Source organism: Brassica rapa, chromosome A03 (assembly GCF_000309985.2).
Source record: "Brassica rapa cultivar Chiifu-401-42 chromosome A03, CAAS_Brap_v3.01, whole genome shotgun sequence".
In the NCBI taxonomy this organism is placed as follows: Eukaryota; Viridiplantae; Streptophyta; class Magnoliopsida; order Brassicales; family Brassicaceae; genus Brassica; species Brassica rapa.
The window spans coordinates 15576099-15591822 of NC_024797.2; the positions used below are offsets into that span (position 1 = coordinate 15576099).

The following is a 15724-nucleotide window of genomic DNA, read 5'->3' on the forward strand; positions in this document are numbered from 1 at the left end:
TGTAAGCAAGTACTATGTTTCTTTTATGGGCCATCTTAATTTGAATTCATGTGTAATAATCACTATCAAACATGTATTTTGTAAAGACTTTTGTTAAATACTCCCTCCGTTTCTAAATGATCCATGTTTTAGAAAAATATTTTGTTTCTAAAAGATCCATATTTTACATTTTCAATGTATGTAATAATAGAAAATTGTAAATTTCAAAAACATTAATTGTGTTTACTGAATTTTAATTGGTTAAAAATCATAGGAAATAGCTAAACACAGAAAATCATACATTTATTATCAAAATTTTAAGTGTTTTCTTAATAAGTGTGAAAATTCTAAAACATAGATTATTTAGGAACAGAGGGAGTAATGTTTATCTTTGTTCAGGTTTTCTAGACCGTTGATTAAACTAACTGATCACATGACTTTTGAAGTAGATATTTCTCTAAACTGTACATGCAATAAATGTTGTCAATACTCCTGCACCGTCTTGTATCATTTGGTAGAGTGGGATCATTGGAAAATAAACATTAAAACAGGCAGATACGTACGTTTTCTTTAATTCTAACTAAAAGTTGTGTGTTGTGAAATGAGTGAAATATATATGTATCTTGTGATTGATTGTGTAACGTGTAATCTGATCTAGATTTCGTATTAGCGTTTTAGTTAAATGGAGGAGATATGTGGATAACAACAACAAAAGTAGTCGAATAGAAGTGGAAGGAACTTTGACAAGTGAGTCAGTGACTAAGTGAGGAATGGTAACGTGTACGCGTCTGCTTCTGTTTTCTTGTCCGTTGCAAAATGCGTGTAATGAATACAGAGCTGAATATTTTCGGTTACTTTGTAAGTTAGTAACTTTGTGTCTTCATGCAATTATTTGCCATGCATTTTTCCACACACGAGAAAAGGTTGTGGTCTTGCTCACATGGAAAGAATGCAACTATTTTTATCAGTACACCAGCTATTATGATGGTGATTACTAGTGGTAGAAACATATAAAAGGCGCGTGATATATATAATTCTTTGTTGGTACTCTGAAAGGAGCTTGAGTACTCACTGTGTTAGTGGCTAGCTCTTAATGAGAAGTTGGTTGCCATAGCAGATGATTGTTTGAGACTTGATCACACTTATAGCTTAAGACCTTTGTTCTATAAACCTCTGCCTTTTCTTCTTGGTATAACACGTTTAAAAATCTTGTATTGTTTTGATTTGAGACTGACATTTATTTGTGTGGGTGAAAATGCAATAGTACATAAATCATATCTTTGATCACACAGAGATTCTTGAAGCTTTTTGGTTCCTTGACACAAGTGATTCCATCACATTATACAGCAATTTGGTGAAGACTCAAGCATCTCTGGAGACCTGTGGATAATACACACATGAAACATTAGTTTTTTTCCTAAGTTTATAAGGAAAGCAACTGAGAAAAATGAGGAGAAAGGGGACTCACATTTGGCCTAGACTTGCGAAATCAAACCCTGGATCCATCTCCTGAACGATATCATTAGGTGGTTGTCCACACTCTTGCATCTTCTGCATGATCTCCATGATCTTGGATGAATTGTTCGGTTCATCCTCGTAAACCGCATTGAGCTCTTTGATCAGCTTGTACTGCTGCGAATAGCGGTTATAGTCTTCTTTGCTTATACTGCCTTCATTCTCCTCTAGCCATTTCGGATACCTTGCACCGATCTCCTTCATTGGTTCGTGGAGAATGTCTTTCGACAGTAGCTGTTGCATCATCGTTTCCACTATTGATTCCAAGTCCTATGCATAAATAAACAAGAGGAGAGAGAAGAGTCAAACAAAGCAGAAGCATTATCTTCATAAAGAAAAATATCTACCAAACAGTGAGAGCAGTTAACTCCTAACCTTGAAGAAGACACACAGGATAAATCCCTACTTGTAGCAATGAAGTAAAAGGAGGCTATACCTGAGATCCAGCGAGACTCTCGAATTGCTTGAGAAAATCCTCGACCATAGCATCATCATCACCAGAAGCTGGTTGCTGCTGCTGCTTGGAAGAGATAGATTCCACAGTTTCTCTAGTTTGTTCCCTAAGCTTATCAAGAGCTTCTGCGACATGATCCTGTTTCGAGACTTTCTGCTTTCCCTTGCTCTTGATTCTCATATCAGGCAATCCCATTCCGAGACCTTGGACTCCACTCGGCAATGGAGACGGCTCTTGTTTCTTTTTCTTCTCGTTCTCCTCTTCGCCTTCCCTATGGTTTCCACAACAGAACATCCCAAAAACAAATCAAACTAAGACAGAAAGTTTTGAGACTTTGGAGCTACAAACGTAGGAGAAAGACCAGAGCTATTCATAACCGAAGCTAAGACATAAAGTTTGAGACTTTTGAGCTAGAAACAGAGGGAGTAGAGATAAAAGGAGTAACCTTTGAGCTAAATTGAGATCTTTGAAATCATCCAATGCACCTGAGACACAAAACCACATAGTGAATCGATAAAACTATAAAGGCAGAACCTTTCAACAATCAGGAGAGATGGGCAGAGACATAATTGCATAGAATTCTAGGAAACGCATATTGGTCGATGAATCACGAGAACTTACTATCTAGAAGCTCGTCTAAGTCGTCGGTGTGATCGTTTGCCATTTGGTTACGGCGTTTGGTCTCTGTGTGTGTGAACAATTCGCAGATTGGGAAGGGAGGAATCTGAGAAGATTGACAGAAGAAGAAACCTTTTGGTTTTGCCTTGTTTAGGAGACGGTGTGATTGATATGACGCTTTCTTTTGGAGTTACGGTGAAGCTCAAGGTCTCTAGATCCAACGACTGTGATCACTTTTCCCATTTTATTATTTAAATGTCTCTATCCAACGGCTGCGATCACCTTTTCCATTTTTATTATTTTTATATACACACAGAGTCCAATTTAGACGGACATAAAAACCGAGAATCGAAAACCAAACCGGTACTGAACTAAAAAATTAAATCAAAATTCAAAAGTTTTATAACCGAACCAAGAACCGAATGAATATCTGAAATATAATATATACCTAAAAATATTAACTATATTAAGTATTAAAAATACCAAATATTGTAAATGTATTACTTATATACCGAACTACCCAAAAATTGAAATATCTGAATAGTTTTTATCTAAAGTATTTAAAATTATTTAAATTATCCTAAGGAACCAAATTACCGAAAAGTTTTTATCCAAAATATTAAAATTTATATAAATTACCTGAAAACTCTAAAATATTTTTTTAATCCCGAATTATCCAAAATTAACTGACAAACCTGGAATCAAACCTTAACTGAACTGAAACTAAAATTTTAGTAGATATTAATCGGTTCTTATAGTTATTTCTTAAACCGACTCAAAAACCGAAATGGATTCCAATCGAGTTTTATAGATAACTGAACGGGACGAAAGCTCAAAAAAAAAAACCAAAAAACAAAAGAACCAAACCGGAAGGCCGATGCCTGATCCAATTTGCTTACCGAGTTATGTTCTTCTTAAGCCCGTTAAACGTTTTGCAACACGTATGCCTCAAGTCACCAAAGTGGGCTACAAACTATAATAAAAGCCCATCCAGAGTTTTACATAAAAGGGTAAAATGGTTTTACCGGTATAAGATTACCAACCGTATAAATTGTCTAACTAACCAAACACAGTAAAAGCCAATTCGCATTTTGACTTTTTATAACTAATTTCAAATTTCCTAACTCTTAAATCATTTTTTCAACTGGGTAAACGGTAATTCTTTGCTTTGCCGTAACTCCGCGCCAGAAAATTCGAAACTACTCCAGCTGTTTGATTCGCCGCCGAATCTGACGACGGCGGCGGCGTCTTCTCTCCCTCCCCATCTTCTACACGCCGAGAGGTCCCTACACCCGCCGATCCTTCATCCTCTTCGATCTCCCGGAGTATATCCGCGATCAATACCACGTCGCCCGAGTTCCGATCTCCGTATCTAGATCCTTGCAGCTCCGGTGTCTTCGGCGTCGTTCCACCGTCCACGTCAGCAACAACCGATCTAGTTTCCAGATCTATGTTAACAACGACGGAATCAACCGAAACCGAATCAGACTCCGTTACGATCGGTTGATGATTAGATACCGAAACGGATTCATCAACGGCGTTAGCGACGGTTACGCTGATCTCCGCGCGGCATAGAGGACAGTTAGAGTGAGACTTCAACCAAGTATCAATACACGCGACGTGAAACGCGTGGCTGCACTTAGGAAGCATTCTCAACCTCTCCTCCTCCTGAAACTCGCTCAAGCACACAGAGCAATCCGAAGACTCCACGAATCCATCTCCCTTCCTGTATTTATAAACCGTAATCGATTCAATCAGAGTCTCATCGAGTCCATTTGAAGCTCCGTTGCTTCTCTGCCACGTGTCGGTGACGACGGCGGAGGAAGAGATGGTGGCTCCTGAGGCTGTGGAGGAGCGGCGGCAGTACTTGGAGGTGAGTGTGTAGTAGCTGACGAGGATGAAGGCGCTAGCGAGGATTCCGATGAGGGCGATGAGGAGAGGGGAGAAGTCGGAGGAGGAGGAGGAGGAGGAGTCTTCGTCGAGGAAGAAGGAAGGAGGAGGAGGGAAGATGATGTAACACCATTGAGGGCAGTAGACGCTGCATACTCCTTGTGAGCAGTCTTTGTATGAATCGTATTGATCCCATGGGTTAGGGTTTCCTGTAGAGCCCATTGATGGTGTTGCAGGAGAGAGAGAGAGATGGAGGAGGAAGAAGAAGAAGAAGAGCGGTGAATGTTTATGATAGCTTTATATGATGGTAATACTAAGTTACTAATTTAGTTAATTAAGTGAATATTCTTCTTATAAAATCAAGAAGAATAAACTAAAGGTGCACAATTTGCTTTATTTATTTGTTCTTTTATGCTTCTATTTTTATCTTTTAGTAAACAATTTAATAATGCATACCTTGTGAAATGGGTTAGTGGAATAAATGGAGTTAAGAGCAGCATTAAACCAGCACTCCATTTGGGGTGTTTAATTTTTTATTTTTTTTTCTAATTAAAAAAAATTAAAAATTCACCAATCGCGGACTGCCATTTGTCAGTGGAATCCACAAACAGTTGAAAAAACTCTCCAAAATCGCTGTTTATTTAGGCAGCAAAAGCTACCCAATTTTCAAAAATGGTGGGATCCACCTACTATTTTATTCTTATTTTTTTAAGTTCCCCTCCCTAAGCTCCCATGGTTAACTGTTTTAATCTCTTCAAAAAAAAAATGCAATAAATGACCGTACTTGTTATCTTAGGGTATTTCCATGTATACTCCATTTTTTTCTCTAAAATGGAATAAAAGTGAATATAGAGTAAGGAATGCTCCAACTCAACTCAATATCTCACTCCATAATGAAATTTACTCCATAAATGGAATAATCTATTTTTTGTTTGTTTGGAATAGAAAATGAAATAGGGTTGGAGCAATTTTATTTCATTTTTACTTTTATTCCATTTTAGAAGAAAAATGGAGTTTTACATTAAAAATACTCTTATGATTATAATACCTCTCTATATGTTAAAAGCAGTAAATGTTTGTTTTTATTTATTTTGAGTAAAGAAAACGTTAGAGTTTACCAAAGAAAACGTTAGAGTTTACCAAAAAAAAAAAAAAAAAAAAAAAAAAAAAAAAAAAACTTCGACTTTCTCTCTCCTCTCTGGCGATTGAAAGGCGATTAGGGTTTCCCATCCCCTGTTCGCGCCGACGGCTCCGGCACCACGCCACCGTTGAGAATTCTCCGCCTCCCCTCTTCTTATTTAAACTCTCGGCCTCTCCCCTCCGATGGGGAAGCGTAGGAAACCTGGCGCGGCGGGCTTTGCTGCGTCGTCAAAGCTAGGTCGGTTTGGCTCTCGGTCTGCAGGCTCGTCTGTGCCATCATCCAAGCAAAGCTCTCTGCCTCGTACCGCTGCTCCCATCGCTGCTGTTGTTGATGTTCAGGAAGTACAAATTTCACCTGTTGTTGAGACCAATCCTACGGTTCAGCCGGAATTGGATTCTCCAAACTTGACGGACACCTCCCCTAGATCCACTGTTGCAGGTCCATCCTCCAGTGCTAGTCCTCTGTCTGAGAACCCCCTTGAAGACCCGATTAAAGCCGCAAAGGTTGCAGCTCCACCTCTGATGTCGGCAAGGATCCAGGAATCTTCGACTTTGCAGGAGTTGGGAACCCCGACAACTCATGTTTCAGGAGCTCCCTTTGTCCTGATTCCAGACGAGAACATTGTTGCCGCTAAAGAGGAGTTCAAAGAATTCATTTTTGCGCGATTTCCCGGAGATATTCCGTCGATGGGGAGATTGATTGGCGTCGTAAATGCTATCTGGGCTCGTACTGGTCCTAGAATCTTTGTTCACAAGATTGGTGAAGGTACATTCCTCCTGAAAGTTGCAAATGAGAGAACTAGGGAACACCTACTAAGCCGTCAAGCTTGGATGATTAAGGGCTGCCCTATGTTCGTCGCAGCTTGGTCTCCGGAGTTTACACCGGAGCAGCCTCAACTTACCTCAGCTGTAATTCCGGTTGAGTTAAGAGGGGTACCATACCTGCTGTTCAATCGACAGAGTCTTAGTAGGATTGCAACTGCAGTGGGGAAGCCTGTCTCGTTAGCTCCTGAAACGGAGAGAAAAGAAAATTTTGAGGTGGCAAAAATATGGGTACAAGTAAACCTATTGGAGAGCCTTCCAGATAAGATTGTCTCAGGTTTCTCAAATGGTAGAGAAGTGCAGATCTCTGTTTCATACCCCTGGCTACCGGAAAAGTGTACTACATGTAGGAAGTTCGGTCATAACCATCAGATCTGCCCTAGCTCAGGACAAAAACAGTGGAGACCTACTGCTGCAGCTGCTCCTCGCAGGTCTGCGTCTCCATCAGGTCATTCTCAAAGCCGCGAATCTCAGGGCCGTAGAAGATCAAGACCTGGTAGATCTGTCAGGGAAAGAAGACGAGTGCAGAGTAGGGAAAGAGCAAGCTCTGCTGATGCAACAGTCGGAATCGCTTGTATGCAGGATACTAGTGCCGGCTTGGATCAAATTTGTCAATCGCCTGAACCCAGTCATGTGATGAATGACACGGAGGAGTTGTTACAGGTGCCAGTGGAAGTTATTGAAGGAAATGGGGAACTAGTGCCTCAGCTAGCAACAGTTCTTCCTGACTCCCAAGAACCAAAACCTAAACCGGAGGTGTCTTTAGACAGGAACTTGGGGTTCTCAACTGTCCATGTGTTTCATAAAAATGATGGTTCTGCCGCTTCTTTGGATGAGGCAGATGACCCAAATGACCCTTTCTTCTTGGTTCCTAACCGGAAGAGTAGCCGCAAGGCTACAAAATCCTAATCACTTTTTGAATCATGTTTTTTGCGTGGAATGTAAGAGGTCTGAATAGAGATACACGCCACACATCAGTCAAGGACTGGATTGGAAAAAATAAACCACTTTTTGGTGCGTACTTAGAAACGCGTATACAACACAGTAACTCTTCTCGGATTTTAGGAGCTCTTCCTCCAGGATGGAAGTTTTTTGCTAACTCAGATGGTCAATCTACGGCTAGGATCATTGTTGTTTGGCACCCTAGTGTCTTGGTGACGATATATCAGGCAACACCTCAAATGGTTACCTGCGGAGTGTTTATTTTGGCGCAAAACCTCTCCCTCACGGTCAGCTTCGTTTATGGATTTAATCAAGTGGAAGAAAGGCAGCAACTGTGGGATGAGTTGGCATCTATCAATACAACTACACCAGCATCGAGATTTCCGTGGGCTGTATTAGGTGATTTCAATCAGATACTGAGATCAGACCAAAACTCTCAACACCTAAATGGCGAAGTTGATACAGCTGGAATGGATGATTTTAACTTGGCTTTGCAGGAAGCTGAGTTGTTTGAGGCACAATCGAACGGCCTTACTTACTCTTGGTGGAATAATCAAGAGGCAAACCCAGTTTCTAAGAAGATTGATCACGCTTTGTTTAACCATCACTGGGCTCACTCCTTTCCAGACTCTTTCTGCGAATTCCTTGAGCCGGAACAATCAGATCACGCCCCGTGTTTGGTGAAAATGCCGTCTCAGACCAGACGTGCTCCTAAACCATTCAAGTTCTTCCACCATACCATAGACCATCCGGACTTCCTTGATACGGTAAAGGATGCGTGGAGCTTTGATACTATCCAAGGGTCCCTGCAGTTCAAGCTTGCTAGATCTTTAAAGCTCCTGAAACCGGCTCTTAGGAGATTAAACACTAGACACTACAGTGGCATTTCAATGCGAGTGAAAGAGCAGGCTTCTCAGGTTGCACTAGCTCAGCGGCAGCTACTATCATCGCCTGATATGGAAACTGCGAGATTGGAACACGAGGAAAGAGGCAAGCTGCAAGTGCTAGTCAAAGCAGAGGAAAAATTCTACCGCCAGAAGTCCAGGGTTCAGTGGCATCACCTTGGAGATAGAGACACCTCCTTCTACCATAAATCAGTAATTGAGAGAGCCAGCAAAAACCACATTCACTATCTCCGGGATGCTGACGATCGTATGATTAATACGGCTGATGGTATTAAGGATCACGCTGCTGAGTACTTTAAAGATATACTTGGAACCACAGAGTTACAGCAGTCACCTGCAACACTGGATCATCTCCGAGACTTGATGCCCTTTAGATGCTCTGATGCTCAAAAGCTCGAGCTAACAAAGGATGTTACCAGCGAGGAGATCACCAAGACAGTCTTTGCTATGCCTCTTAGTAAGAGTCCGGGACCGGATGGCTACTCTGCTGAGTTCCTCAGGTCATCTTGGTCGGTAATGGGAAGTGATTTTGTGGCTGCGGTTCAGGAATTTTTCAGGAATGGGAGGCTTCTTAAGGACCTAAACAACACTGCCATTGTCCTAATTCCCAAGACAGCTCAGGCTTGCAAGCTAGGTGAATTCAGACCCATTAGTTGCTGCAACATTGCTTACAAGATCATAGCAAAGATTATTGCTAATCGTTTGAAGCCACTCCTTCAAGACTGCATTAGTCCTAATCAGTCTGCGTTCCTCAAAGGCCGAAGTTTAGGAGAAAATGTCCTGTTATCATCTGAGCTGATCAGGAACTATGAAAAAGCTTCTTGTGCAAAGAGCTCGATGCTTAAAGTTGATCTTCGGAAAGCATTCGACACTATCTGTTGGGATTTCTTATTAAAATTATTGGAGGCACAAGACTTCCCGCCTGTGTTTAGGGATTGGGTCAAAGAATGTATCACTTCCCCGAGGTTCTCAATGTCAATCAATGGAGAGCTGGCTGGTTTCTTTAAAGGAGAAAAAGGTCTTAGACAAGGGGACTGCATCTCTCCTTACCTGTTTATTATGGTAATGGAAGCTTTGTCCAAAATCCTTGAAAAATCTGCTGTAGAGGGCCGGATTAAGATGCACCCGAAGTGTGAGGACCCCTTAGTTACCCATCTGTTGTTCGCTGACGATCTGCTGGTCTTTTCTGATGGGTCTGCTGATTCCCTGGCTGCAATATCCTCGGTTATGGCGGAGTTTAAAACAATCTCAGGTTTGGAGATGAACCCTGCAAAATCAGAAATCTTCTTTGGTGGGTACAATGACACTGATGCAGCTGCCTTAAGTAATGTTGCTGGGTTCAAGCAAGGCATCTTCCCAACACGTTACCTTGGACTCCCTCTGAAGCCTGGCAGGCTTAATCTCGGTACCTTGCAGCCGCTCCTAGACAAAATCACTAGTAAGATGCACTCATGGACAGTGAAGTATCTCTCCTTTGCTGGCAAGATCAGGCTTGTGGCTTCAGTAATATATGGAATGGTAAACTTCTGGAGCGCTGTTTTTGTCTTGCCAAAAGCGTTCTATGCAAAGGTTGATTCATTATGCGCAGCTTTCCTATGGAAGAATGACACGACTTCTGCACGAGGATCTCGAGTTGCGTGGTCGGATATTTGTACTCCAAAATCTGAGGGAGGCCTAGGTCTTAGGCATTTGGAAGAGTTCGAGACTGTATTTCGTCTCAAGCGGGTATGGGCATATTTTTCTGAACCGGGATCTCTTTGGACGAGATGGTTGAAAAACCACATCTTCCACCGTAATGGCTTCTGGCAGATGACAGAATCTGCTCGCGTTTCTGCCACTATTAAAAGTATGTTGCAGCTCAGGCCAATGTTATCTGATTTAATGAGATGTATCGTTGGAAATGGGGAAGTGGCAAGCTTCTGGTTCGACTACTGGACGCAGTTGGGTCCATTGTTCTGCGTCGCAGGTGAAACTGGTCCAAGGAACTTGCGGATCAGGCAGAGTGCGTTTGTAAGGGATGCAGCAAATAATGGCTCATGGATTTTACCTGCTGCTAGGTCTGAGGCGATGCAAGCTATTCAAATAGCCATTACAGCAATTGACCCTCCGACAATCGTAAAAGGTCCCGATAGGTTTCTGTGGCGCAAGTCTGCAGACTCATTTGGTCCATCTTTCTCCTCCAAGGTCACTTGGCAATTCCTGCGAATGCCTTCTCCTACTGTGTTCTGGCACAAGGTAATATGGTTCAAGGAAAATATTCCTAGAAATACTTTCATGGCTTGGATGGCTCTACTGCGTCGGCTTCCCACTAAGGATAGACTTCGCAGATGGGGTATGAATGTGGCAGGTGAGTGTGTGATGTGCTCCTCTGCGTTGGAAACACACCACCATTTGTTTTTTGAGTGCAGCTACTCCTCTTCTCTCTGGTTGGGGTTTGCCTCGCAGATCTTGCCGAATCCACCATTGGATCTCCACGCTGCAGCTGCTTGGATAGTCTCCTCTTCCAATCGCATTAGCCGTAAGGAAGTAACTCTTCTTAAGCTCATTTTCCAGTCGATCATCTACCTTATTTGGAAAGAGAGGAATGCTCGAATCTTCACTTCTGTGTCATCTAGCTCAAGACAAACCCATCTGGCTGTGGACAGGCTTCTCCGTGACCGGCTGTTATCATTTCCAGCTACTCCTTCAGACGGCCCTTCGCTCCTGCTTCTCTATTTCACCTCCTACCGGCCACCTTGAGGTGTTCTTCTATTGTTGGCTCTTGTGTTTTCTTTTTGAGTTGTGTTGTTGTTGTTTTCTTTCTGTGTAATAAGTTGTTTCAACATTGTGAAAAACTGAAAATGGTATAATATTAACATTTTACCAAAAAAAAAAAAGGGAGATAGGGTTAAAGTCTCATTCATGGCATATTAACAAATGGTTGGTGAAGTGTTGACGAAGGTGGAATACTTGAACATGGGCCACATGGACGAACAAAGTTATCCACGTATCTATTAGTTTTGTGGTCAGAAAAAAATACAGTACAGTCTACATCGTGTGTATACAAAAGTATCAACGTCGTATGTGTATTGTTGACGCAGGAGTTAACTAATCTCATCTTAGTAGTAGATTGTAAAGTTGCTATCCTGTCATTCTATGAATTACTTAACCGAGACCATAGTTCTATGAATTACTTTACCGAGACCATAGTAAGGTTGATCTAGTGATACATGACCTTGTAGGTTTAAGATAACTGTAAGTATTTATATGATATGAATGTCATCGTCTATTACAAATAGTACAAATATGGAATTTTACCTTCAGAAAAACAAATAGCTATGCGACAAAAATAACACAGAACAATACTAGTTTATACTAGCAATTATTACTCAATAATTAAAAATACAAATCACAAAATTGAAGGAATCGAGGATGGATCTGTTCTGTAGTGTCAGTAGCCACACTAACTCTAAACTCGTCCTTTTCTGCGTTCGTCCAGTGCCTGCCTCACGCGAATACAAGTTTCATTATACGCATTGTAGACTTGTAGTTAATTATATGGAATAACATACACCATTAGACAATATGATAAGCTGGTCTGAGTAATTCTCAAAACATACCTTGCTTTGAAGCATTCTCATCGTCAAGACGAGCGTATCACGCATGCTGATAACAAAAAACACACACAAACATTCAGAGTTTGTAAAATAAAATTTACGGTGAAATTAGAACTGCAAAGGTAAAAAGAAAGAGAGATGTTATATTATTATTATTATTATTATGTACCGAACGTTGAGAGTGCTTATAGGATGTGAGGATCCATCATAACTTATCAGAACAAACTGTGTTGATTCTCCACACGGTACCTTTATCTGAAAGAAATTCATTTTCATGAAAACACATTATACTAACTAAACAAATAGTTTTAAAAGTTTCAGTGTGAAGAGATGTTTTTTTACCAGGAGCTCCTTTGAGTATTTCTCTGAGATCACAATAGCTTCTCCGTTGTTCGTTTTGATCTGGTAACTAGATCTCTTCAAAATAACACTCGCAGGCTCCCAACTCTCTGTTGAATCCATCTTATACAAAACAAAACCTCAGTTATTAAATCCACAGCTGAGTTAAAAATCCAAGACAGTGGATTTCAAACTTACCAGGAGCTGCACATTGAAGCTAGCCTGACCTCTGGATATATACGTGTCGATTTCTGTTTGCATCTCTGCATCTGTTATAAAAGCAAAAACACATTTTCAGCAATCACTACAACAAAACTGTGTCTGCTTCTGTTGAATAATACATTACCACATCTTATCTTGTTTTGATCATTAGCAAACAGCCTCACTAATTCACCCTGCATACCAAAAAAATAAATAAAAAATAAAGACAATTGAACCAGAACACATACTAGTACCACTATTGTTGTTTACCTGACGGCCTTGATCATCCATTGGAATACACTCAACAGCAATCAGTTTGTGCACATCATCCGCGGTAACTATATACTCTGGATGTGTGGCTCCTGAATATTATAAACACATACTCAGTCTCTGAATAGCTGAGTAAGACTAATAAAATCAAAATCTTTACCCTCAATGTATTGTCTTGTACCATCTTCAAGATGCCTAACCCACTTTTTACAAGAAGAAACAAACATTAACTCCTGAAGCTTGTTTTAAAACACTCTTATCAACAAAAAGACTTTTTACCTGAAACATACAGAGAGTGGTTCCTCTCACTGGAAACCCGCAACCAAGAACTTTCTCTCCAGGTATTGCTTCTCCAATAATCTGAAACCCATCTATTCCAGGTCCCTCTGTCTCCAAAAGAAAAAGATCAGATTAAGATAATCTCTAACATATAGCTTCAGTCATATGTTTGTTTCAACAACCTTCATAAACATGAGAAGCGTATTCTTCATTCCTGTTAAAAGGATCAAACATGGAAGAGCTCTCAGCTTTCTCTTCTCTCTCTCTAATCATCTCCTTCCCCGCCACGCTACTCAGAGAATATCCAAAACTCTCCCTGCAAACAAAAAGAACCTTCATAAGCTGATGAAAAAGGTTTTTTTTTTTTAAGAAACTGAGAGATGATGATACCAAACCTTTTCGGCTGCTGTGTCTGATTATGAAACCTCAAGCTTTCAGTGTCTTGCGGAAGGTTCTGATAAGGGTTTCTAGTAACATTGTCCATTGGTGGCATTAGCTGTTCATTGACCCGGTAATCATTAGTACCATGATCCTGCATCAAAGGTAGTATATAAAACACACACAAAGTAAGAAGATATCACATGTTTTTATGAAAAAGTCCTAAGAGCAAATGATGATAAGTAATAATTTTAGCAGATTACTTGCTGAGACTACCGTGGATCCATAAGAAGCTTGACCTTTCGAACTCCTCGGATCATGGTTGTTGTTGTCTTTACTAGTAAACTCTGTTCCTGATGACATTTCCCTAATCCTATCCTGCTATTTTAAAAAATTCGTCATAACAAGTTCACAATAAACCCATCAAGAGATGTCTAATTAGTACAAAGGAGAGATGCAACAACAATACACTTACATTGCAAGTTTTAATCTTCCATTGCAGCTGATCATGCAAGTGCTACATAGAATAAAAACTACACATTAAGATTGTTTTAGTGTATGAATCTCAAGATAAGTGTAGTGAAAGAAGCTACCTTTATGCCGGTGGATATAGCGGTAGCATTTGCAACACGAGGCCAAACACCATACTCGGCTAATAAACCAAGTAATGACGTCATGAATATATACCTCTCGTCTTCTGTAACCTGAAGATTAAAAAGTGAGAGAAGTAATCACGGAAAAGGTAAAAAAGGCAATAATGAAGTTAGAGTTACCTTTAAATCATGTGCCAGCTTCAAGTTTTCTTCAAGATCACCTTTTCGACGAGCTAACTCATTCAAAGCGGATGTAACAGACTCGTTTTGCTTCTCATCAATAGCCTAAAGGTATAAAAAACATCTTTTAGTCAAACCCATAACCCAAAGATGAATACTTTCCATCAAAAAATAAAATAAAAAACAAAAAGACAAACCACTCGAAGATCAGCACATTTTCTCTCTAACCCACACTTCTCATTGAGCAGCTGCATATCCTGTAACCAAAGATGCAATTCACTTTCTGATTCAAAGATTCATGATGTTATTGTTATTATTAAATACCTTCAAACAAGCAGCAGCAATTTGTTCCTGGAGATTGTGAATCTCTTCTTCTTGTGATCTCACTCTCGAGTAAAGTGCCTGCTTTTTTTTAAAAAGCTCAATTTTAGTAAATTTAATAAGATTATAAAACTTGAGGTAAGAATCAATCAGTACCATTTCCTCAGGATCTTGAATTGACTTTGAATTATTCTCTTCTAGCTTCCTCGAAGCACTAGTTTCTTTCTCAATCTCATGCCTAGAGATACACAGATCGAGATTAATCACTAACTAAACATGGTTAATAGTCAAAAACGATTCTGGTTTTTTTTTTTAAGACAGAACAATACATACCTCTTGGTTGGATCAGAGCTTCGATCTTGTTTAAAGCTCGGATTCAAGGACATCGGATTTGGTGTTCTGTTTTTCTCTCTGTCTGAGAAGAACCCAACTATCATCAACAGCCAATTTTCATATCCACAGACATTTTCTAAAGAGCCCCTCAAACTAATCAATGCTTACACGATAACCCCATGAACTACGAAAAATGTTTAATATAACCTCGATGTAATTAACAACAACACGATTATATTAAAAACCGATTACCAAGTCTTTGAGCTAGAAAACACCGATAGGAACCAATCCGAGCTGAGATTCTTTTGGTTCCAATCTGGACAGGTCTAAAATAATATGAATGATACCTAAAGAAAGTTTTATACTACTAGAATACCAACTACTACTATATAAAAAGTAGCTTCAGCTCGATTTTTCCTGAAATGTAGATTATATTATGTCTTATAAAGTGGGAGCACATGACTTGAGAAATTTCTCATTCAATTCCAACGGAAGGTCTTTCAGTTGACTTATAATGTTCATCATAGAACGATACCAACTTTTTTTTTGGTAAAAGAACGATACCAACTCACCAAGAAGATCTTTGATTGATGTGGGAGACCATGAGTTTTGAAAGTCTGTTTGCTTCAATTCCGTGGAAAAGTCTATTACTTGACTTTGATTCATAATAATACCACCTAACCATTTCTGAAACCATGGAAACTACCACGAAAAATGATACTTTCAAACTAAATTTGTTTTTTTGGTCAATTAAAATATATAATAAATGTATTTTTTTAAATTGTATCTAAATTGGATTATAGTTAGTATAATACAACAAAGAAAATTAAGATTTATTATACATCTAAATTTTGAAATTTCCATATAAATTAATAGAGTTAATTATTTATTAGAGTATTTAAGAAAAAAAAACATTTTCAAAATTAGCTCACTTGACCATTTGTTGTGTTTCTCATCATTTTCTTTATG

The 15724-nt window shown here is 39.7% G+C and overlaps 4 protein-coding genes across 7 annotated transcripts; 1 reads left to right on the forward strand and 3 right to left on the reverse strand.

Moving 5' to 3' along the window:
- Nucleotides 1-1140: 1140 nt before the first annotated feature.
- Nucleotides 1141-2799, reverse strand: LOC103859001 (peroxisome biogenesis protein 19-1). Its single transcript, XM_009136481.3, has 5 exons — nt 2570-2799; nt 2394-2433; nt 1931-2219; nt 1448-1764; nt 1141-1359 (listed from the first exon to the last, which is right to left on the reverse strand). The coding sequence occupies exons 1-5, from the start codon at nt 2610-2612 to the stop codon at nt 1314-1316; spliced, it is 735 nt and encodes a 244-aa protein (XP_009134729.1). The 5' UTR covers nt 2613-2799; the 3' UTR covers nt 1141-1313.
- Nucleotides 2800-3510: 711 nt separating this feature from the next.
- LOC103859002 (RING-H2 finger protein ATL51-like) lies at nt 3511-4936 on the reverse strand. The gene has a single exon (XM_009136482.3). It carries the CDS (start codon nt 4676-4678, stop codon nt 3707-3709), a length of 972 nt encoding a protein of 323 aa, XP_009134730.1. The 5' UTR covers nt 4679-4936; the 3' UTR covers nt 3511-3706.
- Nucleotides 4937-7599: 2663 nt separating this feature from the next.
- LOC117132596 lies at nt 7600-8231 on the forward strand. The gene is made up of 2 exons (XM_033287323.1): nt 7600-8127; nt 8217-8231. The coding sequence occupies exons 1-2, from the start codon at nt 7600-7602 to the stop codon at nt 8229-8231; spliced, it is 543 nt and encodes a 180-aa protein (XP_033143214.1).
- Nucleotides 8232-11487: 3256 nt separating this feature from the next.
- On the reverse strand, nt 11488-15436 carry LOC103859004. Of its 4 annotated transcripts, none has more exons than XM_009136484.3 (20): nt 15328-15436; nt 14756-14837; nt 14579-14660; nt 14426-14503; nt 14299-14358; nt 14102-14206; nt 13922-14032; nt 13804-13845; nt 13605-13706; nt 13346-13482; nt 13133-13266; nt 12951-13057; nt 12832-12874; nt 12672-12763; nt 12547-12595; nt 12399-12469; nt 12204-12323; nt 12031-12116; nt 11865-11910; nt 11488-11746 (listed from the first exon to the last, which is right to left on the reverse strand). In XM_009136484.3, exons 1-20 carry the CDS (start codon nt 15419-15421, stop codon nt 11714-11716), a joined length of 1674 nt encoding a protein of 557 aa, XP_009134732.2. In that variant the 5' UTR covers nt 15422-15436; the 3' UTR covers nt 11488-11713. The 4 variants fall into 4 exon arrangements, with proteins under 4 accessions (XP_009134732.2, XP_033142186.1, XP_009134733.1 ...); XM_033286295.1 differs by lacking the exon at nt 15328-15436 and adding an exon at nt 15008-15227; XM_009136485.3 differs by lacking the exon at nt 15328-15436 and adding an exon at nt 15008-15227 and having other exon boundaries at nt 14426-14506.
- Nucleotides 15437-15724: the final 288 nt, after the last annotated feature.